This window comes from Parasteatoda tepidariorum, chromosome 2, assembly GCF_982258835.1.
Source record: "Parasteatoda tepidariorum strain Cologne lab strain chromosome 2, Ptep-v5.0, whole genome shotgun sequence".
Lineage (NCBI taxonomy): Eukaryota > Metazoa > Arthropoda > Arachnida > Araneae > Theridiidae > Parasteatoda > Parasteatoda tepidariorum.
Genome location: NC_141756.1, coordinates 59,442,336 through 59,459,147, shown reverse-complemented (window position 1 = coordinate 59,459,147; position 16,812 = coordinate 59,442,336). Strand labels below are relative to the sequence as shown.

Here is a 16,812-nt window from a genome sequence, read left to right as displayed (position 1 = left end):
TGATACCTAAACACAATAAACATTTATAACTGAATTTATAAATATAACATAAGGTTCATGCTCTTAATTATACTAATAATACCTCTTCTTTTAATATTTATACTAATAATACCAATAATATCTAGTCATGATAAACAACCATCACTGAATTCATAAATATAACATAAGGTTTGGGCTCTTATTGATAGTTATAACACCTTTAACGCTTATGGTAATATCTATTCAATAATCGCCCCTTACACTCTATTAATCTTATTTATTCTAATAATACCAATAATACCTTATCACGATAAACAAACATCACTGAATTCATAATATAACTTAATTCTCTCTCTTTCTCTCTCTTAATTATACTATTAACACCTCATACTTTTCCGATATTAAACTAATAATACCTTTTACTTTTCGGATATTATTCATACTAATAACGCTAATAAATAAATCATAAATGTAACATACGTTTGTTCTTTTGATTATCCTAATAACACCTCTTTTCTGATATCGCTTATACTAATAATACCAATAATACCTAGTCGCGATGCAACTATGTATAAAATAAGTAAACTTTGTTCGAAAAAAATTAAAAGAAAAATTTTTGGAAACTGATTTAGAAGTGCTTTTTATAAATAAAATTTTTCTCGTAAAAAAAATGCTTGACATATAATATGAATAATAGGAATGATGATAACATATGAATGTTTATTTCTCTCCGTCAAAAGTATGTTACTGTTAAAAATATATATACATTTAGATATTAAATTTTTCAATTCACAGAACAAAATATTTATTTCTACTCAGGTTACATCCGTTTTCCTTACGTCAAGTTGCTACTTTATTTTGATGTTCTAAAAAAAAAATCTTTCAGGCATTTGGAGATTATATTTTTACTTTCTAATCTTAGACACAAAGTCACGTCTATTTTCTGTCTAATATAATGTCACTAAATATTTTTAAAAAAAACAGTCAGAATCCATCATATTAAAACTTATGTCTTGAATGTCAGGTAAACGAAATTTGTGTTGTTATTAAGAATATCGAGGATAAAAAAAAATCAGCAATTTTGCATGTTCTAGACTTATGCTTGAATGAAACGTTTACGTAACCAGTCAAGCCAATTTTTTCAAATTTATATTAATGAACCCATTATTAATTTGTAAAGAAAATATATTTGCAACATTACCGTAAACCGGGGCGAGTCTACCCATTTTTTCAGTTTGTCAACTTTCAAGTGGTCAAACTTTTGTAAATATTAAAGAAAAAAGGCTTTTAATAGGTGTTTCGGAATCGCTATTTATCCCTCTTTAAAGCTGTGAAATCGATTTCAGAAAATATTAACAGTTACGCTGTTACTGTATATTTTTATAGAACTGCTGACAAATCTCTCGTATGGGGCGAGTCTACCCATTCTACTAAAATGAATGTTAACATTGTAAATAATCAAATTTTACTATTAAATTGTTATTTTAGTTACTATATAGGATATTTTTGAAGTAAAATTCATAACTTTATTATATATTCCATTTTTTTATTCATAAAATAACACAAATTGAGTATTTGATCGATTATCACATTTTGATCACAGTTTTGTTTTTATAATCATTAACATTATAAAATAACATTTTTTTCTGATTATTGTTGATAAAAATAAATTAAAATTAATATAAATTTACAATTAAATAATTAATAAATAATAATAATTTAAGATTATTAACAAAATCGAAATTCAAACATTGGGAATCATGAAAAATCCTTTTCCCATTCTTTTGGGAGGTAATAATAATTTATAAATAATCATTTATTTAACTTGCGTTAAATAAAAAAAGTTAATTTTGTAATATAGAAATTTAAAAAATAGGTAAAATAAGCATATTTCTTATTTACATTTATATTTAACCTATAAATGTTCTTATTAATGATAAATTTATCAATGCAGAATTAAAATAATATACTCAAATTCATTTAAAATGACTTAATTTTAATATAAACAAAGTTCTAAATTATATTATTATGCTTTATTAAAACTAAATACGAATGGGTAGACTCGCCCCGCGAATTCTGGCTTTTTGTTTACAACAGCAAAACTTACATTCTTTTTGGTTTTTTTTCATATAAAATTAATGTAATCTTAGTCTTAGATAAGTTTATCACTTAACCAAAGTGAAAATAGTAATAATAATAATATACTTACGGAGCACAAACTTAAAGTTTGCTGATTTTCAATACAAATATCTCAAAAGACGTTTGAACAGGTCGGTTAAAAAGACACCAAATAAATAAAAACGGATCAAACTACTACAGCGCCATCTTCCTTGGAGTCTGAACTAAGTCCTCCGTCGGTAAAATTTTTTTTATTTGCAATTTAAAATAGTGAAAATTAAATAAAACTAAAATGGGTAGACTCGCCCCTGGATGGGTAGACTCGCCCCGGTTTACGGTATATCGATTTTTGACATTATTCGAATTAAGCTGCACCATGAAAATGGTGGCATCTACTATCTACTTTTCACAAAAGTGGTGTTTCACTAAGTCTTCTTTAACACCAAAACCAATGATAGTTCCTGGTGAAGCGAAACACCTACAATGTTCTTTACATTTAGTGTAAAGTAACAGACACCATGTTTGTTATTCGCCAACACTATTACTTATAATTACAGTGACATACAATTGGTGTAAAGTAACAGACACCATGTTTGTTATTCGCCAACACTATAATTTATGATTACAGTGACATACAATTGAAGTTATTACAATGACATAAAAATTTTCCGTGTATCTGAACACTAAAAATGGTGGCAGCTACTTTACACAAAAGTGGTGTTTCCCTAAGTCTTCTTTAACACCAAAACCAATGATAGTTCCTGGTGAAACGAAGCACTTAGAATGTTCTTTACATTTGGTGTAAAGTAACAGACACCATGTTTGTTATTCGCCAACACTATAATTTATAATTACAGTGACATACCATTGCAGTTATTACAATGACATAAAAATTTTCCGTGTATCTGAACACTAAAAATGGTGGCAGCTACTTTACACAAAAGTGGTGTTTCACTAAGTCTTATTTAACACCAAAACCAATGATAGTTCCTGGTGAAACGAAGCACTTAGAATGTTCCTTACATTTGGTGTAAAGTAACAGACACCATGTTTGTTATTTGTCAACACTATAATTTATGATTACAGTGACATACAATTGCAGTTATTACAATGACATAAAAATTTTCCGTGTATCTGAACACTAAAAATGGTGGCAGCTACTTTACACAAAAGTGGTGTTTCACTAAGTCTTATTTAACACCAAAACCAATGATAGTTCCTGGTGAAACGAAGCACTTAGAATGTTCCTTACATTTGGTGTAAAGTAACAGACACCATGTTTGTTATTTGTCAACACTATAATTTATGATTACAGTGACATACAATTGCAGTTATTACAATGACATAAAAATTTTCCGTGTATCTGAACACTAAAAATGGGGGCAGCTACTTTACACAAAAGTGGTGTTTCACTAAGTGTTCTTTAACACCAAACCCAATGATAGTTCCTGGTGAAGCGAAACACCTGGAATGTTCTTTACATTTGGTGTAAAGTAACAGACACCATGTTTGTTATTCGCCAACACTATAATTTATGATTACAGTGACATACAATTGCAGTTATTACAATGACATAAAAATTTTCCGTGTATCTGAACACTAAAAATGGTGGCAGCTACTTTACACAAAAGTGGTGTTTCCCTAAGTCTTCTTTAACACCAAAACCAATGATAGTTCCTGGTGAAGCGAAGCACCTAGAATTTTCTTTACATTTGGTGTAAAGTAACAGACACCATGTTTGCTATTCACTAACACTATAATTTATAATTACAGTGACATACAATTGCAGTTATTACAATGACATAAAAATTTTCCGTGTATCTGAACACTAAAAATGGTGGCAGCTACTTTACACAAAAGTGGTGTTTCACTAAGTCTTCTTTAACACCAAACCCAATGATGGTTCCTGGTGAAGCGAAACACCTAGAATGTTCTTTACATTTGGTGTAAAGTAGCAGACGCCATGTTTGTTATTCGCCAACACTATAATTTATGATTACAGTGACATACAATTGCAGTTATTACAATGACATAAAAATTTTCCGTGTATCTGAACACTAAAAATGGGTGGCAGCTACTTTACACGAAAGTGGTGTTTCCCTAAGTCTTCTTTAACACCAAAACCAATGATAGTTCCTGGTGAAACGAAGCACTTAGAATGTTCCTTACATTTGGTGGAAAGTAACAGACACCATGTTTGTTATTCGCCAACACTATAATTTTTCATTACAGTGACATACAATTGCAGTTATTACAATGACATAAAAATTTTCCGTGTATCTGAACACTAAAAATGGTGGCAGCTACTTCACACAAAAGTGGTGTTTCACTAAGTCTTCTAATATAAAACTTTGTTTCTTGAATTCTTATTCATACAATTTAATTCCGTGACGTTTAAATATTAAATTGCACTTAAAGCTGGAACAAGCATGAGTTATGTTTTATTATGGTTTATTTAAATACAATGATGAATAGATTTAATAATTATTTAGAAAAAATAAATTTTAAAAAATGCGATTTTTTTTACAATGAAATGAAATACTAAATGAATGCAATACCAATGCTTACCAATGTATTACTACATGAAACCTCAGTTAGTTTCAAAACTTTTTCAATTATGTAAACGACGCAAAATAAATAATTATTGCAAAGAATTTAACATTAACTATAAAAAAAAATATTTTCTTGGGGGTAAAAATTCAAAATTATGGGAAAAAATACAAAAAGTTAAAGTTATTAAATATATATGACGCCCAGAGGCTGAGTGGTAGCGTTTTGCGCTCCCATGCACACAGGTCCTGGGTTCGATCCTCTGGCTGGGTAAGGTTGACTCAGCCTTTCATCCCCTCAGTGGGTCGATAAATGAGTACCAAACATGCTCGAGAACTAAACACTGGGGGTTCCGCGTTCGGCTGACCACCTGACCGGAACATCTGCTCCTGCACTCCAGAGCCCACGGTCAAGTAAACTGAGATGGGTATAGTAGGCCTTGGCCCTCTATGGGCTGTCGTGCCACTGAGTTTAGTTTATTAAATATATATACCTTTATAAAGCAATTAATTAAAATACGTATTAAAACATTGCTAAATACATATATAATCGAATAATTCATTTAATTTTTACTAAAATATGGTACCATTTAACATTTTAATTAAATTAACAGGAATATAGAGCAACCATATATACCATATATTTGGATTAAGGAGCCGATATTGTGGTTGAACATTGATTCAATTTTTCTTAGAGAGTTAGATAAATCTTGACATTTTTAATTTTTATTACGGTTGAAAGTTGAACCAATTTTTAGAGTGTAAGACTATTGCTAACATTCATAAGTTTTTGAGGTTTCAGTTATAGTTGAACATTGAACTAATTTTTCTTAGAGTGTTGGATTAATGTTAAAATTTATAATTTTTATAGGTTTTTTATGGCTGGAAGTAAAATCAATTTTTCTCGGAGTGTAAGATTAATATTAATATTCATAGTTTTCAAGGTTTTCTGAACAATAAATAGAAATAAGTTTTTCCCGCTTTTAAATTTTAATAATAATTATATATTAAAATATAAAAGGAAAAAAATTAAAATTTTTAGATTTTTTTAATTTTATGTTTTAAAGTTTAATAACTTTTTTTTTAATGGTGGGCACTTGGGGATTGTCCCATTGGCCACAGGAACGCCAGAACTGCTACTCTTTTCTCGTTAACCAGCTGGCACCTGTAGCGAAGCCACGGCGGTGGAGCAGCGCCGCCCACTTCACACATCCACAAAACCATTTATAGGGCGGGTCACATGCACACAAAGGAGAAAGGACATAGAACACAGAGAGAGAGAGAAAGACACATCCATGCCCTAAGCAGGATTCGAACCCGCGGCCAAAGGCCCCGCAGTCAGACACGCTAAGCCCTCTGCCACCTGGTCGGCAAGTTTAAAACCTAAAGCGGTCAAAAACATTGAACAAGATGTAAAGATTGTAACATATCAAATGCTTATCAGAAGATAGCAAAACACTAACTAAACCGATAATATTACTCTATTCTTTTTGGAACAAATGCATATTCTTTTTCACATCAGAGATTTGAAAGGAATGCTGCTTAAATAATCAAACCAAAACTTATCTTTAAATGCTTTCTTAATTAAAAACCTCCTTCCAAAGAGTTTACTTTTTAATTAAATGTTTGGTTTCATAAAAACTTGAAAGTCAAGAATGCGTAAGAAAATAAGTATGAAACGTTAAAAATTTATTCTTCCGCTCCTAGAAAGTAAACACTTGAAAATTAAATATGATATAAAATATCATTCCGGAATTTAATATAAATACATATTTTATGAAAATCCGTATAACGCTATAGCATTACTTAATGTTTTAACTCATTTATAGCTTTTTTTCTGAGATTAATTAACTTAACAATAAGAGTGCTAAATAAAGAAGATTTAGTTTTAATCAAAATGGAAAAAAAGTTAGCAAACACATCGGTACTATTTTCAAATTTAGTTATTTTAATACTTAATCCTTTTTAAGAAATATTAATTTTTGTTTGCATTCACATGCAAGTTATTAATATAAATACATAAAGAACTCAACTTTTTAAAATTTTCATTAAAGTATCCGACTAGTTTCGATTTTTTTTTCAAATATTAATATAAAATTTTAAAAAACTAGCTTAATTGTTTTACTATGCGCAAAAATTTATAAAACTAGCGAAAAACGTTATTATTATTATTATTTCGAATACATGCTAAACACTGTAATAAAATTCCTATCGCCTAAAACCAGAAATCATTTAGGGATATTATTTAGAAAGCTATCAACTATGTTTCATTTTATTTTATTTTCGTGACATACATTTTATTTTGGGTTTACGACTACTAATGTTCAACTCCGTAGCCTTGTAATTTTGAATCAATCCAGAAGACAAGGAAACTCCTGAATCAATAACCCCAGAGGTATTGATTTGTTATGGGAACATGGAGGACTTTGCGACTCGACAGATTTAAAGCGCATCAGTCATCATTTACTACACGGGGAGTCTTCTGTCGGCAGGGATTGAACCCAAGAACTTTTGGGCATGGGTCCAGTGCCCTACCAACCAGGCTATCCCGGCTACCAACTATGTTTTGAGCAAATATAATTTAAAAGCCATATATTACTGAGTTAGGGATCGATATAGTAAAGAAAAGCAAATTTGTAAGCATTTCCGCACTTGTCTTTGCGAAAACACATGCATAAAATATAAAGTTTTAATCTTTTCAGCTCAGTCTGTTGCTTAAAATATGTGTGGTATAATCATAAATACTCATGAAAAATTGTAGACAATTATTTTAAAAGCAACATGAGATATCGGGTTATAGCTAGTGAAAAATGTGAAAAAATTTGATTTTGATATAAACGCATTTAAAATCTTATCTTTAGTCTATCCACTATTATCACCTTGCACAAAAACTGCTATAACTTTGAAAATTATTAGAGTACTAAAATACAAGCAAAAGTAAAGTATTTTAAAAAAGCTAAGAGTACAGTCCGCAAAAAAAAAAAGATATCACCCTGAATAACTTTCGTTCTAATGATCGGATTTTAACGAACTAAGTGTCAATCTTAATGGTTCTGGGGGGTGACCTCAAATATGCTAATTAATTAGCGCTAACTATTAATTAAGTTACGAAATCAGATACAAAAACGTACTTTCTCTGAATAAACATATATTTTTTTTTGCATATTTGGATTCCTTATCTTCAAAATATATGGGGTAGCCGCAATCTGGGAAATGTGGTCCCCATAGTTTGGTCAGGAGAGCGATTCAAAGTTTGGACCCCTCAATGTTAATTTCGTTTTTTACGTTTTCAGTCATATTTTAAAAACTAATGAAGCAATTCAAAAAAAAATTGCACCCACTCATAAAACTCATTTACCCAAAGATAATTTCATGAAAAAAATAATTTTTAATAATTATTTATTATTTTTTATTATTTAATTAAAGTGAGGATGAAAAAATTTTGAATTATAAGGTAGGGATTTTTTTATACCATTTTAATCTACATATTTTTCAATTGAAAAATCTAAAGTTTCTATTGTTTTTATTTATTAGAAGATGAGAAAAATTAAAATTAATTATTTAAAAAAAAATAATTTGGTGACAGTGAAGAAATGATTTAATGGGGCGATTAATATTAAAACGTGATAAACTTACGAGGAACTTGACTTAGCGCGAGTGGCGTAAAATTTCATTCATATTTTTTTTCACTAATAATCGTTTGCTAACTTTTTTATTTTTATTTTTTTTAAACTATAAAATACGATATTTCCTTTCTAGTCGTCTAAAATTCTATTTGCAATTTAGTAAAGAAATTTGAATAAAACATTTTAATCAACGAGTGTCGAGTTTTATAAAAGCATGCTTGTGATTGAATATGATTATACACCAGATTTTGCTTATTTAATGTGATTATTTTTTATTTTTTAGTTTTTTTTTAACTGATACAATTTCTATAATATACATACGTATGAACAGATTTGGAATAAAGTATTTATCAATTTCTTAAATATATTTTTTATAAATATTAATAATAATGCGTAGTCAACATTTTTAAGCATCTCTCACATCATTGTAAATTTCTCAACATCTTATATATCGTCTTAATCCTAAAAGTAATTTTCTAATCACCTGTCTGTGAATGACCGAATGTTACCTGTCTGTGAATGTTACTGTGAATGACCGAAATCTGGAGAATGTCGACTTTCACCAGTGAATGTCAACAATCACATAGTACAATGTATGGTCAGTTCACACATTTTAAATAAAAGCTGATGCGTCAGTCACTATGTATGTTCACACATGTTAAATAAAAGCTGATGGGTCAGTCACCATGTATGTTCACACATGTTAAATAAAAGCTGATAGGTCAATGCACTGTCACTATATCCATTATCAAAATCCCCCAATAAATCAATATACTATCTATTCCGATCGCCCTCTACTGTAACAACCATTAGAGTGATAAAGATTTCCAACAATTTTCGTGACGGCTGCTTGCATGTCTCTTTACGCCGAAAAGCACAGATCTTCGCAAGAAAAGAAAAAAAAAATCTGTATTCAAGGTTTCCATAAAATTGAACCGAGGGACATTAAATCGAATGTGAAGGGAACGCCTTTCCTTTTCTCTCTGGTCCCTTTTGGAACATTTCCAAACGATCACGAGAATAAAAACAAAACAAAAGAATATGGTAATATAATAAAAAAAAATGACCATCGGGCAGCTGATCGACTAGGACTGGGAGGGTGGGTTTGGGTATTGGAAGCATTCTAATCAGCTTGGAAAGGCATTTCGAGCAGTGTGTATTGAGAAACCGGGCAATGCGGTGTTTGTCGCCTGCTCGTCGTCAGGCAAACTCAATCTTTTATGTAGAAAAGAAAGTGCCGGACACTCGGACAACACCAGCATGGAAAGAGGCCTCTCATTCCGTTCGATGGGGTGAGTTGTTTTTATTTGTTTTGTTTCATGAGGCTATCAGATAGTATTTTTGAAACTGACAGATGAGATCTAAGAGTTAGCATTTTTTCTGTAAATTTGAAAATACAGAAAAGAATGAAATAGTCTCATATGTTATTTGAACTATAATACCTTTTTATTTATATTTAATAGTTTAAAATTATGTTTTAATGCAATGTTACTCATTAATACCTTAAAAAAAGTTATTTAATTGTATATCAAGACGCAATTAGTATTGTATTATTTTTGAGAATTTATATATTTTTGAATTATATTTAATGTCATTTTAAGGAGCTGTTAATAATATATAAATTTTATTTATATGTAAGTATATAAGTAAAATTTGAATAAAAATTTGATTAAAAATTTGAATAAAATTTATAAATACTTTACTAGTTAATTTCGAATTAAAAGTTATCTATTTGAAATTATGAACAAAAATCAAACCATTTTGTACTCAATTTATATTTTCAAATAGCTAAAGAAAGTTTATAGATTTTGCAAAATCATTTTATATTGTTATTAGGACATAAATATTTTGCTAGCTAATTGTGAAGCAGTAAAGTTATGCATTTGAAATTATGAATAGAAATCAAATCATTTTGCACTTAATTTATATTTTTTCAAATAGCTAAAGAAAGTTTAGATATTTTACACATTCTATATTGCATTATTCATGAGAATTCCTGTATTTCTGAACTAATGTTTTGATGCCATTTTAAAGAATTGTAATACGAAAGTTTCAGTTCTTTATATTAAGAAAGTAAATAAGAATGATAAAATACTTCATTAATGCAAGAATTTAACGAAAAACATCTTCCGTTTATTAGTTTTTAAATTTTTTGTGAACTTTTCGCAAATTAATTTTAAAATTATTTATTAAAGGCATTTGTATTGAAAAGAATAAGATTTGGAAGTATATTTAATGTATTATTTTAAAGATCACTTATTATTAAGTAATATTTTTACCAATGATAACTGTAATTAAAAACTTATAGTAGTTGCTCTTGTAATTGATAATTCGAATAATAGTTCGAATTATGTGAGAAACGTCGCCTCTTTTATCCATTGTACCAATTTAAAGCTTACTATTCTCACTTATTTCCCTGTGTTTGATTATAACACCAACGAAAATTAAACCAGGTAATAATTGGACTGGTCATTATGAGTTCACTATTACTTACTCTTCTAAAATAAGTTTTTTTTTAAATAGCATTATAGTAGACAATTCCGTTTTGTGATTTATTTACAACAACAATATGGTTAAGTTTGTCGTTGATCGATAATTTTTAATTGTGAAAAATTGAAATAAAATATCATCTTATTACGATTTGGTATTATTTTTATCACTTGATATTATTTGTTTTATCTTTAAAACGATTAAAGTTGTAATGGTCATTTAGAACAACGGATTCTCGGTAATAAAGTATTGTAACAATTTGTTTGGTACTACTTTACATTATTTGTTTTATCTTTAAGACTTTTAAAGTTGTTACGGTAATTTAAAACAACGGATTTTCAGTAATAAAATATTGTAACAATTTGTTTGGTATTACTTTACATTATTTGTTTTATCTTTAAGACTTTTAAAGTTGTTACGGTAATTTAAAACAACGGATTTTCAGTAATAAAATATTGTAACAATTTGTTTGGTATTACTTTATATTATTTGTTTTATCTTTAAGACTTTTAAAGGGGTCATGGTAATTTAAAACAACGGATTCTCAGTAATAAAATATTGCAACGATTTGTTTGGTATTACTTGATATTATTTGTTTTACCTTTAAGACTCTTAAAGTTGTTATGGTAATTTAAAACAACGGATTCTCAGTAATAAAATGTTGTAACAATTTGTTTGTTATTACTTGATATTATTTGTTTTATCTTTAAGACTTTTAAAGCTGGTATGATCATTTGGAGCAGTGTTTACCAAACTTATGACTTTTGAGTACCCTTTCTAAATTTTTCGAAACGCTGTGTACCACAAATAAAAAATGAATGCATTTTTTACTACAAAAAAATTACGCAAAAGTTAAAAATCACAAATGGCTGTTGACACAACTAATTGTTAACTGCTAACTCTGCAAAAAATAGCCAATAGAAAAATACGTAATCGTAAATTTTCATGACTAGCTTTGCTTTTAAATAAAATATTCGAAATTTTCGTTTGCTGCAAGATATTTCGCATAAGAGCGCGTACCCCCGCTAAACTACTCCCGTACCCCTGGGGGTACGCGTACCACACTTTGGGAAACACTGATTTAGAGCAACGGATTCTTAGTAATAAAATATTGTAACAATTTGTTTGTTATTACTTGACATTATTTGTTTTATTTTAAAACTTTTAAAGTTGTTATGGTAGAACAACGACATTTAGAACAACGGTTTCTCAATAATAAAATATTGTAACAATTTGTTTAAAAATAAAACAGCTTGATTTAATAAATGACTGTTTAACTTCACTTTTTAAATTTTTAATTAATCAAATTAATTTATTTATTCCTCTCATAAAGGCTTAAATAAAGAAAGTTATCTTGCTGAATATCATTTATATTTAAGATATCTTAAGTAAATTCTTCAAAATTTCATTTTTTTTTCGTGTTTGGTACACGGAGAAAAAAACTGCTAAAATTACCACATTGTATGGCGATGACATTTCTTATTTAAAAAAGCACATTTCTGGTGATAAAACTAAAGTATAACCATTTAGTAATTTGCTTCGTTCATATGGTAACGGCTTACCGGACATTTTGATTTTCAAAATAATAATTCTGATTATCAAAGATTTAATAAAAATTTTTGAAAAAACTAACAAGTAAATTTAAACAAATAAGTGGTTTTAATCCCAAGCTCTAAGAAATCATATTAAAATGTCTAAATTTAGCCACATTTACTAAATTATACCCCATTTTATAACCCAATATTTTATGGTTAATTTTACAGAAAATTAACTAAAAATTAAATAAAAATTAAATTTAAATTATCAACGTGCTTCAGTAAAAATAATCAATCTATTGGAGCTCCCATGGAGCCAAAAACACGGTATAGTCTGGTAGCTTTGACAATATAATTTTTTCTCAGTGTACTAAATAAAGTCAGATGAAAACGTTGGGATGTTTGAGGCATTTTTTAAAAATCACTTAAGTATAATAATGCATTAATTGAGTAATTAGTATGTTTTGCATTAATTTAATAATTAATGCAATATAATACTAATATAATAATGTAATATATTAGTAATATATTGCATTATTATTATTTATTATTATATTTCGATTCAATATTACTGTTATTGCATTAAAATAATATTATGATTTACTATTACTGTATTGTACTGAAATTTACATTAAAAAATACTAAAATATAGAACATATTTCTGAATTAAAAAGTGATTGTACGTGATTGATATTTTAATTGAACCATTTGTTATTAATGCATGATAAAATGATATCCTTGAAAAATTTCTTTTACCCATTTCATTCATTGACAAAATGAAAGCCAATTGACCTTACGCGCTTTGTTTCATCTGTGAAATAAATCTATCGAGCATGAAAGTAATGTTAAAAATGGAAGAAAAAGAAGGTTAGCACTACTTCATTCATTGTTACAGTTTTCGTGAAAACGCTTCTCATAAGCCTGGTTAGGGTGAAACGATATGAAAGATCAAATGGATAATCACGTCGTATAAAATATTTATGGCTTTCTTCTAGAATTTATTAAAATAAAAATAGTCTGGTTTGTGTAGAAAATTAAAACCCAGTTCTTTCTCTTTGTTTTCAAGGGAAAAAAAATCTAATCATTTTATGATATTCTACACAAAATTGCGTGAGCAAAATTAATTGAGTAATTAATTAATTTAAAAAAAAGGAAATAATTCATATTTTATCAATTTTTTTTCTCCATTTTAACTATTTAAATGTGTTCCATTGAACTTAGTCAAAGTGCTACACTGTAAAAAAAATCCATTGAATATATGGGGCAGCTACGGTACAAGAAGTTTTAAAAAAACGCTTCTTAATATTTCGGAAATCTCTTTTCTGTCTAAGCTACCCTCAATGTCAACAGTCATTTATCAAAGGGTATTTTAAGATAGAATCGAGTTAATGCGTCATATAATAGTTAATTGGAATTTAATAGTAATAGTGGAAGCTATGCTAAATTACTTCTCCACCAGAATTTCATCTGCGATAGAATTCGATGAATAATACTAACAGATTAATTGCTGTTTTGTGAGAGGCTGGGAGAGCTGTATTATGATCACCGGGGTTTGAGTGCTAGTTGTCAGAGCTGTATTAGAAGTATGGATGCTGGTGTAGTCTCTCCTGTGTTGCAATTAGAAGTTGAGTATGTACAGGCCTCTGTTGTGTGTCATCGAGACTGGGTAGCAACAGCGTGGGGAGGAAAATGTCGCAGTCACGAACAGTAAGTCAACTGCTTACTGTGAATCATTCATCGAACTATGTGTGCTTAAATCGAAGTTGGCGTTTTAGTCGAAGTAGGTGTTATAGTCGAGGCATGCGTGCTCAGATGATGTTCGCGGGTCAGCCATGTGGGGCTGGGCTACCGACAATATCAACAGTCATCAATCAAAAGGTACCTCCTGGTGGGATCGAGTTAACATGCCTTACATACTAGTGAATAGGGATTTAATAGCTGTAGTGGTAGCTACGCTTTACTCTGAAACTAAATCGGCTTCAATGTGATTGAGTTTCCTACTTTTGAAAATGGAAGGACTGTTATCGTAAACATAATATTAAAGGAAGTTCTCTGAGATTTTCGGGAACATTTTTGTCGAGTCAAAATTAGTTTCTGAAATTCTTTACAGTGGAAAATATGAATATTTCATATTTTTCATATTTTCATCCGGAAAATATGAAAAAATGGTTTTGGAAAAATAAAATGTAGGAAGAATGGTAAAGATAAAATAATAGTTGAAAAAATGGAACATTTTATTTCTACTTTTCTTTCGGGAAAGTAATTTTTCCCTGATTACCACGACACGGTAAAAAAAACTCGGGATCAAATTATGGTAGAAGGTGTGGGTAGTCAGGGCGCCGATAATTTTTACCGTAAAATCCATTTTTGCTGTAAGATGAAACAGAACAACAATCTGTTATACCGTAACTTTTGCAATAATTACTACCATAAAATTACTGAATCAATTAATTAAATAAATATTACTTTAAAAATTACGTCATAATAGATTTTACGGATGACGCATCCAAAGTGTGTCGGTACTTTTTACAGGTGAGAGAATTTCTTGCAATGTACTTATTGACAGGTAAAATATTCATATTTACTGTATAGGCGTTAAAAGTGCTTGCTAACAAGAAATGGTAGTTCTAGCTAGCTAATATCTCCCGAAAGAAAGGTGCAAAAGAAATGTTTCTATTTCCAGTTTCTTTATTTTTCCCGGATAAGTAGCAGCACTGCTTAGTAAATAAATCTTTATTAAATTTGCTATCATTTTCAAACGTTTTCCCTTTTTTTTAAGCTTTAAAACATTCATGTTATTCATCGTAAATAGATATAGAGAATAACATTTTCTTTTTGCTAAAAAAAAACAATAAATATAAAAAAATTTATTTTATACAAACGTTTTCTTTCTGAAATTCATTATGAAAAAACTCGAATTTTACTTCAATTTTATTCATATTTAAATTAGCTTATACACTTAAAAAATCTAAGAAATATTCGAAAATAAATTATTCATTACAGAATATTTTTAAAAATTTTAAGACAAATATTTCAAAACTATATTTTTTTTAAATGTTAGTTAAGATTCTAGAAACTATTTACCCTTCATTATTTTTAATTATAATTACATTTTAGTAAATTTAACGCTTAATTTTAGTTATTATTGTACTATCATTAAGTTATTATTATTTACTTAATTTTAATTATAATTATATTAATATTTTTAATTAATTTTGCAATTAAAAGTATTAATTTAATTTTAATTTTAGTTATAATTATATTATAACAAATTTGCTCATATTTATTAACTTTTATAAATGTAAAAAGTTCTTGAAAAATTTATAAATGCTTTGAATTGAATTTTAAAAGTGAATGCTTGCTTACTTAAACAAAAGCGCCTTTGCTGTTCTTTATTTGTGTACTTTGTTAATGAAATTGAATCAAGTATTATTAAAATAAATTAGCATTTTCAGTTACTTTGAATTCGTTTCCTTACATTACATATTGCTATAAGAAATTTATATACTTTCATTATTGCATCTAAATTATAACCCAAGCGTTTCTAATTCTAAATTTGTTTTATTATTTTTCAATGTACTGGAAAATTTGCTAAATAAAAATTAAAAAAAGAGTAATCCTTTGAAATAAAGAACAAAACAAAAAGAACAAAAAAATCTCGTTTTTTTGTTTTAAATTTTTTACATTTTAGAAAGTGTATAATCCTTAAATTTATTAGAAAAAGTGTATAAGCTTTACATCTACTGCACATTTTTATTTCTGCGCATTAATGTTTTCTAAAAACATTTAAAATTTTATATTATGCATGGATAATGATTTTTATATTTGAATAAACGAGTGGTATCTTTTAATTTAGAAAATGTAATAATAAAAAAATAGGAATAATTATTTACGTTGCGTTTCAGTAAGATTAGGGTAAAAATTAATTAAAATATCACAAAATATATTTCTTATTTTTAAATTTTTCATTATATTTTGAAAAAAAAACATGCCTTTTACCGTTCCTTCATTGGCATTCTAAAAATTAAAAGAAAAAAGTATTATTTAAATGAACAGCAAATTGCAAATTAAATTTCTCAGCGAATTTGTAACATTATATATTCATAATGCAATGTAATTTTTAAACTTTAACTGATACTACTTCAGCTCATGTGTAAGTAGTAAATAGTGAATGAAAATAAAAAGGAAAACATTTTCTGAATTATGTTATCACTATTCACATTGTTCCTGAAACAGATTATATTTAGGTTTTGTATGGAAATGAAAATTGAACCAATTTTTAAAATAAGAAATTCTTTTAACCTTAAAATCAAAATTGAATGCATGTTATCTATAAGGCATAAATCATTTATTTAGTTAAAACTGAATTTATTCTTCGTTTAATAATATTAGATTTACAAGCTTATTTTTTAATGCATGTTTAAATACTATGTAAACAATAGTTTATGAAAAGGAAATTTGTACTTTATTTAGGATTAGAATTATAATTATTAGATCTAAAATATATAGTGCAAA

General features: G+C 28.0%; 1 protein-coding gene across 2 annotated transcripts in view; it reads left to right on the top strand.

Moving 5' to 3' along the window:
• Positions 1–16,812, top strand: part of LOC107447723 (katanin p80 WD40 repeat-containing subunit B1) — a 208,029-nt gene that overhangs the window by 89,421 nt on the left and 101,796 nt on the right. Inside the window, exon 1 of one of the 2 annotated variants that reach the window (XM_087157398.1) lies at positions 9,360–9,564. The exons of the other annotated variant lie outside the window; for it this stretch is intronic. Within the exon in view, the coding sequence (XP_087013524.1) occupies positions 9,447–9,564 (118 nt within the window). The 5' untranslated portion in view covers positions 9,360–9,446. Of the gene's footprint in view, positions 1–9,359; positions 9,565–16,812 lie in introns of those variants that run through there. 2 annotated transcript variants of the gene reach the window in all.